Source organism: Drosophila obscura, unplaced genomic scaffold (assembly GCF_018151105.1).
Source record: "Drosophila obscura isolate BZ-5 IFL unplaced genomic scaffold, ASM1815110v1 contig_37, whole genome shotgun sequence".
Classification (NCBI taxonomy): domain Eukaryota; kingdom Metazoa; phylum Arthropoda; class Insecta; order Diptera; family Drosophilidae; genus Drosophila; species Drosophila obscura.
Genome location: NW_024542825.1, coordinates 2,464,031 through 2,477,459, shown reverse-complemented (window position 1 = coordinate 2,477,459; position 13,429 = coordinate 2,464,031). Strand labels below are relative to the sequence as shown.

Sequence of the window (13,429 nt, the reverse complement as noted above, 5' to 3'; positions counted from 1 at the left end):
CAAATAAATTTCCATTTTGCTAATCAAATTTATTGCACTTTGTGCCGCGGCTTATTCAATTACACTCCAATGAGAGCGAAAGAGAGCTAGGGAGCGTCGCGTCTGAAACGCAAAAGCCAAGAAAGAGCAAAGAGCAAAGAGAAGCCACCGCCGCGTGCTCGCCGCTTGCTTGGCGGACGAGAGAGAGCAGCCAACGTCGCCGCCGTCGCCGCCGCCATTACTGCGCTCTGTTCGTGGCGACGCCTCCCATAGGCTGTCGCCGCCACTCGCCACTGGCCCTCCCGCTCGCACTCACAGCCAAAGGGGGCGGAGCACCTGCCGCCGCCAACACCTGTGACGATCGATCGCAGCCACCGATCGCATAGCTGCCTCTCGCTTCGACTCACAGGCAACAAAGCAGGGCAGAGCAGGGCAGAGGCCATAAACAACACACGGGAGAGAGGCACAAGAAACAGCAGCAGCAACAGCAACAGCAGCAGCAACAACTCCAACCGGTTGTGGCACCTGGGGAACGGAACCCACCTGAGTTTTCACCGGCGCGGCAGTGGCTCTTACTGTAGTTCGCTTGCGGCACTGACGGAGCCCGGTCATCGTCTTTCGTGTTCGCGCTCTCTCGGCTCCGTTCCGATATATCATTCGTGGTTCTTCGTTCTCCGTTCTCCGTTCTCCTCCCGTTGTGTCGTGTGCTGGCGTGGAGTGTCTGGCGTCTTTGGAGGTGTGAACAGCCACTCGCAGATAATAGATCCGAGGCGTAGAGTATTGTGTAGTATCCGGCACAGCCCCCCAGATCTGACAGTACAGAACCCAAAGCCAAAGACTGATTGACGGAGTGCGGAAAGACCGTCGGCAAGTGCTCTCCTCTCCGATTGTGTGAACGTAAAGTTCTGTTAATACCAGGCGAAACAGAAGAAACCGAAGAAGAAAAGAAAGGAGCTCTACAAGGAAGTTAAAACACTGCCCTAGGCGCACACTGAAATATACGAAAATAAGGTAAGATCTTAACACCTAAAAGTCGGAAGAAACTTTAAAAAATTCCGTTGAACAATTCCTGATATTTGATATTCGAAAACTATGCAATTAATTTCATATTATGTAGAATGTAGCTACAATGTTGCGATAGATAAATTAAATCCTTATTTCGGGAGTCGCAGAACACGTGCCTTGAGTCCATTGAGAAGCAGATATAAAGAAATATATGAGGGGTGCTGTATGCAAAGGAGGATAAAGTTTTACATGGGAACTACAACTAATTCCATGGGTAGCTGAGGGGTATCTGAAACTCTAAAGATTAGCAACTACAGATTCGTAAGGAACCCATTACTTCAGTTCAGCTTAGCTCCAATCCATATCTATAGAAAATATAAATAATTCCCCAGAAAATCAAATAGGCAAGAAATAGCTAAGACTCTTCCTGATTCAGGTAGGTTATGATAGGACTAAGTTGTCTAAATTAAATGAATCTCATGGGAACATCATAGAACTTCGCAATCGAGAGAAGCCATACACGAAACATATGTAGATTTGTGAGGCATTTTTAACCCCATTCATAGCATTCCTTTGGTCTATATCTAGGGATAATATGACAAAGTATTTGGTACAGTGCTCTGTAGATACGATAGGGATATAACCATCCCCAATAGCTGCTGTGCAACAGCAACACACCCGAAAGGAGTTCCAAATGGAATAAAATCGCATAAAAGATACACAAAATAGGACAAGCTCCGCTTTGCATTATCTCCCCTGCCCACCTCCCCCCACTTAATTCGAAAATCTCCCAATGCCAATTGCTCGCAAGACCTCCCCCCAAAGGCTGCCCCCCCCACCCAACTTGTATCACTTTCGTAGCTATCGTAGCCATCCTAGAGATACGATCCCCGCTCGGACTTAACCTACTTCTCAGCATGATTGACAAATATTACAAGTACAAGTGTAGCCCATAATTCCGAATATATATTTCATAATTCCCCCAGCCAATCTGCGAATCAAGCAACCAATCAGCAAACGAAACGAAAAGTAAAACCTAAAATTAAATATCATTAAATTTGATTAATTCCCCACCCGGACACATCCTATCGCGGCTCGTATCATATCAATCCGAATCATATCAACGCTGTAGACCATCCAATAGAGAGGGAATTTGATTAGCCAATGAAGAGGGTTGGAAGGAGGGATGGGATGGGGATGGGGGTTCCCTATGGGCCGCCAAAAGTAGAAGTAGAAGACTGCGCTTTGGGCTCCTGCTGATAGCTCGATAAGTTTATCGCTGATTGGCTTTAATTAAACACCATTAAAGAGTACAAATTGTCAGCGGCACACACACACCGCAGCCTGTGCCAATAAATCACGTTTTGTCTGGCTGATGTATGCCCCCACCCCCCTCTCACCAGTGGGGGTGCTTGTACCTAGTGTGTGTTTCCAGCAGAATAAATGAAATTAACCGGGCCCCCGGCCCTATCGGGCCAAGATAATCGTGTCAAAAAGCCCACTGACCACTTCACATTCGACGTGGACGAGGGCCGCACAGAGACCTCGATAGACAGAGATAGACACGATGTGTGTCTGTGCACCATGACTCTAGCTGCCAGATAAGCTGCCTCACAGACAGCACCAGACTTGCAGACCATCCCAGCGGAAGGTGCAGGTCTCCGGTCTACGCCTTCTGGTGATAATCGAATTGGCCAGCACTTGGGCCACAAAACGATTGATTTAATTAATAATAATGCCTCATGTGACTTGTCAGGCAGGCAGCAGGCAGCACCAGCAGCACCAGCAGCAATTGTGACGCAAATAGCCTGGGGTATCTCCGTGGCAGCATCTGCCCCCGCAGATAGTGCTGCTGAGGCGGTAGATCTGCCCAGATAAGATTGTTGTCCTCCTTCTGTGGTGATGGCAGAGGCAAAATTAAAATATGTTTCCCTGCACCTGTTTCAATTCAATTACGGCAACATACAATTAAAACTTGTTGCCCGATACATAGATAGCGTGGCGTGCCCATAGTATCTTATAGATATACAACCGAATTTTTTTTTTGGTTTTTTTGGCAGCTATCAGAACACGAACACACACGTTCTGATTGCTCCACGATTGTTCGACAGCACCCAATTGGGTGGCGGGCTGTGCGCTGGCTCCTTTGATGGAAGTTCGATTGAGCAACACCCCCCCAAAAGAAAAGCGACTGACTCTCCACGATCTGTGGAGCTTTGGCTTTGCGGCTAAGATGGCGCCAAGTCTGCTGAGAAGGATTCATTGAGATGTGCTTCATTAATTCCAATTCCCATACCCATACCCATTCCCATTCCCATCCCCCATCCTCTTTGCTTTGCTTTGCTTTGGCTAAATGGAACATGCAAACATGAGAAATCAACGTCGTCGTCGGACACATCTCCAAATTGCTCTGCCTCGGATTCGCTTATCAAACCCTACAAGACAATGACAAAGGGCAGAGACGGACCAGACAGAGGCAGAGGCAGACCATCCACACAGACAGACAGATGGAGATGGAGATGGAGAGGGACATGGAGATGGAGTTGGAGTTGGAGACGACGGCGTCGAGCAACAGTTGTACGAGCCACAGAGATCACAGATCCCTCTCTCCTCGATCCTACAGTGTAGCCTGCTGCTGCCGCTGCCGCTGCTGCTGCTGCTGCTGTTGTGTTTTTAACATGCATTTTATGAGTAATTGGCCCCGCATCAACATCACCAACATATCCAACAACAGCCACAGCATCGCCATCAACAACAAGCAGATCCACAGCCAGAGTCCCAGCCAGAGCCACAGCCACATCCACAGCTTGGAAGTGGGCTACGCGTCTGGCTGAAACCTGGGTCCTGAGTCACAACTTGAACCTGCGACTACCTTAGGGGCTACCGTCCCAGCAATCTACTCCATTAGGGTGGCCAAAGCAGTGGCTTTTGCCAGAGTAAACAACGAAGTGCAGAATACACTGGCAAAATCATCAATAGATTGGCAAAGCATTCCTTCTTTGTGGGCTAGAGATCTAAGCCGAATATCTAACAGCTTTTAAGGGATAAAATAAATACTGAAACAGCATGGAATGCTCTGAATAAAGTGACTCTTAAGCAGAGCAAAACAATAGAAATCTCATGTAATGCGCATCACAATTCAAGCTTAAATCTCATGTGAAGATAAACTCAGCAGCAGACTTTCGAAAGCTATGAAAGGCTGACTTAAAGATCCAGAGGAAAGAGCTATCAATCTTTTAATACCTATATGTGTAGTTCCACATTTCAGCAATAGAACAAGAGCTAAACAAACATTTCTAGTAAAGAAAATAAAGAAGATAACACAAGAGAACTTGTCGAAGATCGAATATTCCTTCAGAAAACTTATTCAAGAATTTAGCAGTGAGGATATGTGATAGATCATTGAATAAGCAATATCCCACAAGTGCATTTTTTGGGACTGAATATGCAGAAAACATTCGCAAAGTGCTATAAACATTCCCAATAAATATCAGCACTTCTTACCATATCTCCCGCCCTGAATTATGGATTTATTCCACCAGTGTTCACCTGCTGCCCTGCCCCACCCAGCTGTGTGCTATCTGTGGGTTAGGGTAGCCCACAGGTCGAAGTGTCTCTTGGGTCGATTGGCCAGTAAATTGAATTAAGATTGCCCCCAAGAACAACAACAACAAATGAGGCGGCAGAGTCAGCTTCGACACGGCACAGGATATGAATAAACTAATTATAATTGGGAGAGTGTGTGCATTAGAGGCAGAGGTCGTCCATAAGGTGCAACGCAACAGAAACAGAAGAAACAACAACAGCAGCAGCAACAACAGCAACAACAACAAGCAGACGATGATGATGATGATGACGGGAGGCGCCTGCCTGGGCCAACAACAAGAATGCTGCCTTATCGCACCTGGTCCAAAGACGGCGCCAAGAAACAAAAAACGAAGAGAGAACTCAGGTGCAGCAGAGGCCACTAAGCCACAGAGCCACAGAGCCACAGAATCCAAGGGATTCCAATTCGGATTCAGCTTCACCTTCAGCTGCCTCGTTGTGGTATCAATTTTATGTATTTTTGGGTGACTCAGAAGAGCTCGACGAAAATTAATAATTGACCTTATCAACTGAAACTATTAGGCGAAGAGAATATCCAAAGCGCTTCTCAGTGGGAATGATCGGTGTAGAGGTGTGGAGGCAATCCATCAAGCGACCACACACTCGGATGGGGCTCAGGAGAAGGCTCTGTTCGCTCTCTCTCTCTCCGTCTCTTCGCTTGGTATCATGGAGAACGAATGAGCTTTCGCCTCTTGGGATTTAAGCCACCCAAAATGTTTGCCATTATCATGGCGGGTGCATGCCGTAGTATGTGTGGTGGTGGTGGTGGTGGTGGTGGTGGTGGTGGTGGGGGGAAATTACAATGCCGATCATCAAAGTGTGACTAAAGTGGTTTAGCCTAATGTAAACCCATAAATAAGCACAGCACCAGATACAGAGACGCGACTGCAGACGGAGACTCTGGAGACTCTGGAGACTCTGTAGACTGGGGAGACTCGAGACTGGGGAGACGCATTAACAAAATGCCAGAAAAGAGCTTCTGTTTGCTGTTCTACCTGGTCCCGTAGCAGCAGCAGCAGCAGCAACAGTCGTCCCATGGTCCGTCCGTTGTGGCTTTTAATGAAATATGCCAGGCCAGGCCAGGCCAGGCACAGACGGACGGACGGACCCGCAAGAAGAAGCTAAAAACACAAAAGTGCAACCATAAAAACGACACCAGGCCAGGCCCAAAGGAGCGCAAGAGAGAGAGAGAAGAGAGAGACTTGAAGGAGCGTTGAGTTGTGGAGAGGAGTCTCCCTGTGTGTGGAGTTGAGTTGAGTTGTGGAAAGAGTAGCCCGCAAAGGCAGAAACATTGATGCTTATCGAGATGACAGAAGTGACGACAACAGTGAGAGACACACAGAGAGACAGAGAGCTGGACACTGGACAGTGGACACTGGAGAGACTGTTCAGAAGAGACTGCTGCAGAAGTACCTGCCAGAAGTACACTTGTCTTCGTATTACGAATTAATTTCTTAATTTTCCATATGTCTTAGGAAAAACCCACACACTTCTTACAATGTCGTGTGTGTCGGTGTGTGTGCTCTTCAATATACAAAGTATAACATATACCCGAGACACTAATGGAGCTTATCTTTAAACGGAACAAGCAACCGGCAAACAAGTTCCAGGTTCCAGACGTCTTGGGGCATGGCTGTGGCTCTGTGGCTCTGGGGCTGTGGCGCTTTGCCTGATTAGCATCCAGGGACTAAACAGCAAGAACTTCGACTTCGACTGCGACTTCGACTGCGACTCCTCTGAATGTTGTGTCAAAATGTTAGCCACGAACTCGCCCCCGCCTGCAGTTGCTGCACTGCCTCTTGAGTCTCTTCCTGGTCGCACCGAGCCGGTCCACTTCTGCTTCCACTACCTATCTGCAATTGGGCAGAGCAAGTGCAGCGTTAACTTGATTAGTTGTTGTCCCCGGCACTGACTAAATGAAGCCATGAGAGCAGGTCTGCCCGAAGAAAAAGCAGAAACCTGACAGTTTCTGCAGGCACTCTTGGCTTTGCCTTTTAATTACCCCAACGAAACGTCAATCAGAGACAACAGCCATCACATCACATCATCCTTGTGCAGCACTCTTTCTGCGAGCTTGGGGTCTCTCCTCTCCCCTCTCCCCACTCCCCTCTCACTCTCTCTCTCTGATTGCTGGCAAAAGGCAATAATAAAGTCGTAACGCGGATACAATTATAAGGCGGCGGCTCTACAACAAAGCCAAACGGCACACATTGCCCGCATACCTTTCGGGTAGTATGCAGCAGTAAGTCGGTCCACTGCAGCTACTGCAGCTATCGCATGCAATGAATTAATCAGTTTTAGGGGGGGCTAGCAGGGAAAGAAGGAAGGGAGCAGCAGCAGCAGCATAATTGCAATTCGTACAACTAATTTAATAATTTGCGGTCCACGGTCCGCACGGTTGCCCGCCACACAAATTAAGTTTGTCAGCTGTCAATGCGTGGAATTTGTGGACAGCATTCAAAAACTGACAGCACAAATCATATCAGCGAAGTTATGAGTTATTAACTGAAGGCAAACAGACCAACAAGTTGCCTCAGCAAGTTAATGGACCCCTCGAAGGGTCTTCGTTTTGTTGGCTTGTTGCAACTTCATTCCGCAAAAGAATGCAACTAAATCAATCACAGCCACACTAATTTGCCATTTAACAAGGTATTTGGACAATTTTGATATATGTATTCAGCTGGGTCTGGGTTCGAGGCCCACTGAAATGTCAACAGAATCAGCGGCCATCAATCAAGCAGACTTTTGGGCATCATGGGACAGGCACAGGCAAAGGCAAAGGCACAGGCACAGGGACTGGGAACCGGCTTCAACCTCGTGGCGTGGCATTGCAGCAGCTCCGCAGAGGAAGGTTACACATCGGGTCTAACCATTTAGTTGTCATTAAAGCGAGAGAGGGAGAGAGAGAGAGACCCCTCGTATATTAATTAGCAAAACATGAAATTACCAAAAATTTCAACTCTGACGTGAAGTTCAGGCCAGAACGAGCGGCAGGCCGAGGCAAAACCAACTGCTGCCACCTGATATTAATTTGATCTGATAGAAGCGACATGGACATGGACACGGACCTGAACCTGAGTCTCAACCTGCTTCCGCTGCTTCTCGAACTCGAACTCAAACTCAAAGTGGAGCTATAGCTGCTGCTGTTGCTGTAGCTGCTGTTGAGTTGATGATGATGAAAATGAAGTTGCCGCCCAATTTAATTAAAATTCCAAACGATCTGCACATGAAAGCTGCCATCAGCCATCAGCAGTCCCAGCCCCAGCCCCAGCCCCGGCCACGGCTGCAAAAGTAAACCCAACTCAGCGAGCGAGCTGAAACGTGTTGATGGAAGAGATCAGCTGACGGACAGAGCTGCAGTCCATCCATGGTGTCCATGGTGTGGTCATCGATTTGCATTGGCTCTGGCTCTGACCACAAGCTGCAGCTTGGAGGTTCAGACCACAGGCCATGACCATAAGGCACGCTCCCGAACCGCAACACTTAGACTTGGACTTGGGAGAATTCTTCGCTAGAAATAAATAACTTGGGGAATACCTGAAAGTGTACAATAGATCCCTCTGCATATAAAAGTTAGAAATTCCTTGCCAAAATGTGCTTAAATATGTTTCAAATAAAATATATCGTCGCTTTTTATAGCCGAATGCCAGTAAACGTACAAAAAAGACAGAAGATACGTTTCCGATCCCATACAGAATATATATTCTGGATCAGCATCAATAACCGATTCGATATAGCATGCCTGTCATTCATTCTTATGGCCAGAATGAAGAAAATAAGTTTCGCAGCTACTCTCCCGCCTCGCTCTCCAGCTCTCTCTCTCTCTCCCAGTGTGTCTTAGCAGTTAAGGGTGATTTTTCGTGTTGGACATGTAGTCTCTTCCAGGTAGAAAGTAACTTCCCTTTATTGTTATATAGACTTTTTTTTTTTGGATATATCATTGGCATTTATTCATCCTTAAACTTCGCCTAACACTGCAAAAAGTTGCACAAGAAATATCTGTACTCCAACAATACCCCCATTAGCCATCCCATTCAACCACACTCAACTCTCTCTTATGCTGGACAGTGTAACCGCAGCTCTAACCTCGAGGCCCACAGTCCCGATGCAATCCAATCGGATCCGACTTGGTCATGGCTGCGCTGCGAGTACGACTCGATGGCAGAAATTACAGAGATTGGCATAATAAAGTGCACGATAATTGCACGTTTAGCGTTTATTGAATTACGAGCTTCTAATGCGCGACTATAACCCCTTAGCCCCCCCCGTCAATAATCTGTACTCAGCCCCCTTGTTCTGTTTCGTTGCAGCTGCCTTTGGTGGGATACTGGAGTACTGGAGTACTGGTGTGCCTTGGTGGATTATGGGCATATCGGAGGAGATCAAGCTGGAGGAACTACCGCAAGAAGCCAAATTGGGGCACCCGGATGGCGTTGTGGTCGAACGTGGCTCGGTGCTCGTCTCCTCAGCGTCGGCGGCGACGGCCGGGGCCTCGCTAACGGTTTCAATTTCTGGCGGCGCACCCAGCGGCGCCAGCGGGGGCACCAACAGCCCCATCTCGGACGCGAACAGTGACTGTGAGGCGGACGAGTATGCGCCGAAGCGGAAGCAGCGTCGCTATCGGACAACCTTCACCAGCTTTCAGCTGGAGGAGCTCGAAAAGGCCTTCTCACGCACCCATTACCCCGATGTGTTTACGAGGTGAGTAAGAGTGAGAACTAAAACAACAACAACAAAAAGAACAAGTATACATACATATATATATAATATGACAAAAGATAAGCGAGAACGCCCGAATGGAAAATGGCCCCAAAAAACTTTTTGTGAGGAGAGAAATGAAATTTGCATAAATCGCTCATCGAGACATCAGCGAGACATCACGACAAAAGGGTGAGGAGGGAGAGAAGAGAGACGCTCCTTGGTTTTACGACTCGCTTGATAATAATACTTATGACGACCGACCGACCCCCCTGAGTGGTTGGTTGGTTGGATCTTCCATCGATCTTATTTGGAGCAACATTTGTATGGGCCTTTATGGGCGATTCGATTACAAATCACCAAAGATCAGGGCTTCAGCTCTCATAGATCCCAATCGATGACCCTCTCCCAGAGTTCAATTAGCATGCAGAAATCTCTCGAGACTTTGGTCTCGTTCTCCGGCTGAAAGACAGCCAAAGTAATTGCCATAAATTAAAAGTCAGTCAGTCTAGAGCTCCCAGTTCGAGTCCCCAAAGTGAACTGCTAATTGAGACCGCACGATGACCAAGCGGAACAGTACAACACAACAACAGAAAAGGAAAAAGCTTACTTACAATGTCAATAGCAGCAGCAGCAGCAGCAACAATTAGATCAACTTTTTGCAACGCTTGTTGCTGCAGTTCTCAATTCATTAAGAGGCCTGCTTGCTGCTTGATTTGAATGTGCGGCAATTAATTAAGCAAATAAATCAAATCGGATTTAATTTGTGTTTAAGCTGCAATTAGCACTTGGGCTGCATTCGCTGAGAGAGCGCAGTGTGAGCGGCGCGCGACAGAGAGGTCAAAGCTAAGAGCGAATATAATACCGGTGTGAGAAAGAGATAGAGAGATCATCTTAAGTAAAGCTCGCTCTGTGAAACTCAGGAGTGCGGCGCAATTAGGAGTGCAGAAGGGAGCGTCACTTCGGATCAAAACTTTAGCAAAACTTCAAAGAGAGTCTCTCCCAATTTTACGGCAAGGAAAAAAAACCTTTCAATGCCTTTCAACCATTACAATTGATTATCAACTAAATCTTCTATCTATTTGCCACTAAACCTCTGGTTTTTCTTTCAACTTTTTATTTTTTTGCAGAGAAGAGCTGGCGATGAAAATTGGCTTAACCGAGGCGCGCATTCAGGTAAGGCCCGGCCCCCAAAGAGATTTGCGGTTGATTCGCGTGCCCCACGTGCAGCCCCACAAACAATGTTGTAAAATTGAAAAATAATGGAGCATGTCGTCCCTAATGAAATCGACTCGCAGTTAGACACACTGAAGGGTATCTTCGTGGGAGAGAGGGAGAGCAGAACTGAAGATGATGCAGAGAGAGAGAGAGAGAATGAATGTGCATTCAATTTTTTTTTTTTGGTTTAGTGCCAGTCATTACAATTTACGGCGCTTCTTGTTTTTAATTATTACCCCCAATGCTAAACAACATTATTTGCTTAACCGAACATCCATTTCTCCCAAGGACTACACATACAGTCAGTGCCACTCCCCCCCAACCATTCACCATTCCCATTCCGTGTCCGAGTCCGACTCAGAGTTTGAGTGCAATCAGCCACCGTTCTTGTCCCTGGGATCGACTCCCATATTCAGATTGTTATGTTAAAAACTAATTAAAGGGGCGTTTTCAATAACAACGCCCATTAATTGGATGAGGCTGAGGCGTCTTCCGTGCAGTGTGCAGTGCAGTGGAGGATGCTGTTGTGGATACCGATACAGTAGCCTGCCAGCCACACATAATTCATGGCCTTCTCCTCCTCCTTCTTGTTGCAGGTCTGGTTCCAGAATCGTCGCGCCAAGTGGCGCAAGCAGGAGAAGGTGGGTCCACAGTCGCATCCATACAATCCTTACCTGCCCAGCGGCGCCGCCAGCATGCAGACGGTGGTGGGAGCCGCCCTGCCGCCCAATCCCTTCACCCATTTGGGCTTCCAGCTGCGCAAGCCCTTCGATGCCCAACACGCGGCGAATCTGGCCGCCTTCCGCTACCCGCATCTCTCGGCAGCGCCCATGATCCCATCCGGCTACTTCAATCAGTTCCAGCGGTGAGTAGTGTAGTGCCTGGCGAATTCCCAAGAGAACTAGTTCCACTAACCCATGATGTTTTCTCTCTGCCGCATCTTTTAGAGCTCCTCCTCACATGCTGCCACCGGGCATGGCCGGGATGTACTCGCCCTCCAGCTCCTTCCAGTCGCTCTTGGCCAACATGACGGCAGTGCCGCGCGGCCCACCCCACATGCCGCCAATGGGTGGCAAGCCCATGCTGGTGGGATCGCCCGACCTTCACTCGCCCACCTCGCCCGACTCTGGCGCCTCGCAGCATCAGCATCAGCCTCCACCACAGCAGCAGCAGCAGCCACCACACGCCCAGCCCTCGCAGCTGTCGCCCCAGCAACTGGTGGGGATATCTCTCACCCACCAGGTGCCCTGCGGCTCGCCCACACAGACGTCGCCCGTGGCCCTGACCCTGTCCCACTCGCCGCAGCGCCAACTGCCGCCGGCACAGCTTGCGCCGCCCCGTTCATCCACGCCGCCCGAGGATCGACGCACTTCCTCGATTGCCGCCCTGCGACTGAAGGCGCGCGAGCACGAACTGAAGCTGGAGCTGCTGCGACAGAACGGTCATGGCAACGATGTCGTCAGCTAGCTGGGGGCGTGCCCCAAGCTCCCAAGTCCAAGTGCAAGACATTTGCTGGTTCACTTTAGTCGTAAGCGAATAAGTTATTTCATTGTATGTGCAAGTATTTAACACGGAATTTTCGAAAATAAATTCACAAAGTAAATTAAATCAAAGAGAGCTCAACTAGGAGATAAACTGCACTAAAGAAAAGTTGGATAAATGGATCCAAAGGGAATAAAGCAGCACAACTCAGCCCATAGGATATTCCTTTCTAAACTTGTCTCCAAAGCCACTACTTTTCCTCCCAACTCCACCACATATTATAAGCTAAAGACAATAGCTTAAGCCTCCTGCTCCTCGTTTTCTTTGTATTCATTTGGTAATTCCCACAAATTACCCATAAGCCGAGGCCTAATAGCGCTGCCTCTCCCTCTCTCCCTCTCTCGTAACCCTCCTAATATGCGTAACAACACCTACTTATGAGTGAAGCAGTGAATCATGGCCAGTCCGACCAGATCTTGGCAGTACGAATACGAATACGAGTCGAGTCCGAAACCGAATTCGAGTCGGATCTGCCATTAATCAGTTGTATTCCCATAAATCAGAGAAGAGAATGGGATTGGGATTGGGGAACTGGGCATGGGATGGTAGCCATGAAGGGAGGCATGATCAAAAACAAGAGAATCATCATGAGCAGAGGAGGATGCTACAAATATAAATTTATGAATAAATTAGAAACAAATTAAATATGTTAATGATTCGAAGTCGAAGTTCGAACAACAATGAACGAGAGGGAGCGGAAACTTCGAACATTGGAGATCGATCCAATCGACAGAGAGAACAAGAGAGAGAGAGAGGAAACTTTGCTTGAATCGCTTGGATGTTCGATCTTCTTCGATATTTTAAATGATTTCTCTCGGTTGCTTTTGTTTGTGAATTATGCGCGGTAATTAATAAAATGGAATATTTATGATAACATTTATAAAACACGAAGTTGCCTAATTCGATTACCGGATTTTTTGTTGGCCAACCGCCATCCGTTGTGGCCAGAGTTACGACTCCGACACTGAAGATACATATTTTATGGTACGAAAAAAAAGGAGGCAGTGCCAGAGATCTCTTGACTTGGCATCCTCCTCACATGCCCTGGTAATTGCGATGAGGTGGAACTGTGATAATCATGTTTAACCGACGGACAACGGCTGGCACGGCCACTGCCTCTCAGACTGTATAATTTTGTGCCTCTCTCTCTCTCTCACCCTCGATTCCTCGATGTTGGTTACATTTTATGCATTTCAATGAGTTCGTCAAATGCAGAATATAATAAAAAAGATACAGTGAAAAAGAGACAGAACAAAAAAAGAGACCAAACAATTAATTTGCATAATAATCAAGCCAAGAGGAGGGTATAGGTATAAATATACGATGGCAGGAGCGCTGCTGAGAGGGGAGTTTCAACAACCATATTAATAATCATTAATTA

The 13,429-nt window shown here is 47.6% G+C and overlaps 1 protein-coding gene across 1 annotated transcript; it reads left to right on the top strand.

Annotated features, from left to right (window-relative positions):
- Positions 1-565: 565 nt before the first annotated feature.
- Positions 566-12,108, top strand: LOC111075000 (homeobox protein aristaless). Its single transcript, XM_022368041.2, has 5 exons — positions 566-990; positions 8,901-9,291; positions 10,419-10,464; positions 11,103-11,371; positions 11,454-12,108. Exons 2-5 carry the CDS (start codon positions 8,954-8,956, stop codon positions 11,971-11,973), a joined length of 1,173 nt encoding a protein of 390 aa, XP_022223733.1. The 5' UTR covers positions 566-990; positions 8,901-8,953; the 3' UTR covers positions 11,974-12,108.
- Positions 12,109-13,429: the final 1,321 nt, after the last annotated feature.